General features: G+C 37.1%; 1 protein-coding gene across 1 annotated transcript in view; it reads right to left on the bottom strand.

Annotated features, from left to right (window-relative positions):
- The window catches only part of LOC107298968 (adiponectin receptor protein 1), a gene marked incomplete at its 5' end in the record, with an annotated part of 12,539 nt that extends 10,597 nt beyond the window's left edge, over nt 1-1,942 (bottom strand). Inside the window, one exon of the mRNA XM_015828327.2 lies at nt 1,806-1,942. Within this exon, the coding sequence (XP_015683813.2) occupies nt 1,806-1,942 (137 nt within the window). The remainder of the gene's footprint in view (nt 1-1,805) is intronic.
- Nucleotides 1,943-2,350: the final 408 nt, after the last annotated feature.

The raw sequence follows: 2,350 nt of genomic DNA, 5'->3' as shown, positions 1-2,350 counted from the left end.
TAGGAATTAAGAATAGAATATAGAATATAGAATAGAATAGATGAAATGGAAGAATAGAAATAGAATAGAATAGAACAGAATAGAATAGAACAGAACAGAGAAAGGAGAATAAAATAGAATAAAGAATAGAATAGAATAAAGAATAGGAGAGAAAGGAGAATAGAATAGAATGGAGAATAGAATAGAATAGAATAGAATATAGGAATTAAGAACAGAATATAGAATATAGAATAGAATAGATGAAATGGAATGGAAGAATAGAATAGAATAGAACAGAGAATAAAATAGAATAAAGAATAGAATAAAGAATAGGAGAGAAAGAATAGAATAGAATAGAATGAAAAATACAGAATATAGAATAGAATACACATTCACATATACATACATTCTCTATATACACATACACATACACACACATTATATACACAGAGATACACTATATATACAGATACATATACATGCATATATATACACACACACATATATACATAGACACACATTATATGCATACATATACATACATACATGTATATACACACACAAATATACATATACACACATATATGTACATACACATATTATGTACACATAGATACACATATACACACATACACTATATATACACACAGATATATATATATACATACACATATATATTATACACACATTATATGCACATACATATTCATACATACACTATACACATATGTACACACATATACATTATACGCACATATACATATACATACATACACTATATATACACATACACACAAACATATATATATATACACACAGACACATATTAATACATACAGACATACACAAACATACACACATACATGCACACACATATACACATACACTATATATTCAGATACATGTACACACACATATATACACTATACACATACACACATATACACTATATATACAGATGCATATATACACACAAACATACACGCACATACTATACATATACATACACATATATACACACATACATATATACACTATATATACACATGCATATATACACACAAACATACACACATACTATACATATACATACACATATATACACACATATACATATATACACTATATATACACATGCATATATACACACAAACATACACGCACATACTATACATATACATACACATATATACACACATATACATATATACACTATATATACACATACATATATACACACAAACATACACGCACATACTATACACATATACATACACATATACATATATACACTATATATACACATGCATATATACACACAAACATACACGCATACTATACATATACATACACATATATACACACACATACATTATACACAATTATATGCAGACATATACATATATACACACACACATACACTATATATACAGATACCTATAAACACACAGACACACATATACAAACATATATATTATGCACACACACATATACATGTATATACTATTTATACACATACGTATACATGCATATATATATATACACACACAAATATACATATACACATATACATATACGCACACATGTATATGTACATATACATATTATATACACAGATACATATATATATATATATACACTATACACATACACACACGTATACACACACACACCTGTTCACACAGACACACACACACAGGGCAAGAGAAAAGCCCTTCCTCGCCACCAAGCGCCCGCCGATCCTGCGGGGACCCGACCGTCTCCTGGTCCTGGAGGGAAGGAGGGAGGGGAGAGAAAACCCGGGTCCTGGGTTCGAGACGCCCGCCCGCCCGCCCGCAGGGCTTACCTTATAGACGAACTCCTCCATCTTCTCCATGGCGTGGTGGGCTTGCAAGGGGAGCGTCAGCACCCGGACTTCCTCTTCCTCTTCCTCCTCGGTGGCCGGGCATGGCTGGCACGGGCTCTGCGGAGAGGAAAGGGCACCAAGCGGCGTAAAGCCTTGGCAACTCAGCCCGGCGAAGCTCTCTCGAACCCAGGGCTACGACGCAAAACGGGGGGGGCGCAGCCGGTGGGATTTCCCCTGGCCGAAAAGCCGCTCACGCGGCTCATCCTCGGCCTACGACGCTCCCTTTTGCGACCGGCCTGGGCGGTTCTGAAGTTTGGCTTGGTCCCGTTTTAAACATTTCTTGCCTCCGTCGTTAAGCGAGTCGCTGCGGTGGGGAAGCCGGGAAGGGCGTGGTTAAGCGAATCGGGCTTCCCCCCCCAATTGCCCTTGACTTTGCGTGTCAGAAGGTCGCAAATTGGGATCACAAGATCCCCGGGGCAGGGCGACCGACCGTCGTAAATAGGAATCGGGAGGTCAAGGGCCCGA

The sequence above is a fragment of the Protobothrops mucrosquamatus genome, unplaced genomic scaffold, assembly GCF_001527695.2.
Source record: "Protobothrops mucrosquamatus isolate PMUCROS unplaced genomic scaffold, P.Mucros_1.0 scaffold4405, whole genome shotgun sequence".
Taxonomy (NCBI): Eukaryota; Metazoa; Chordata; class Lepidosauria; order Squamata; family Viperidae; genus Protobothrops; species Protobothrops mucrosquamatus.
Note: the sequence above shows the minus strand (reverse complement) of the source record. Positions and strands in the feature narration are given on the sequence as shown.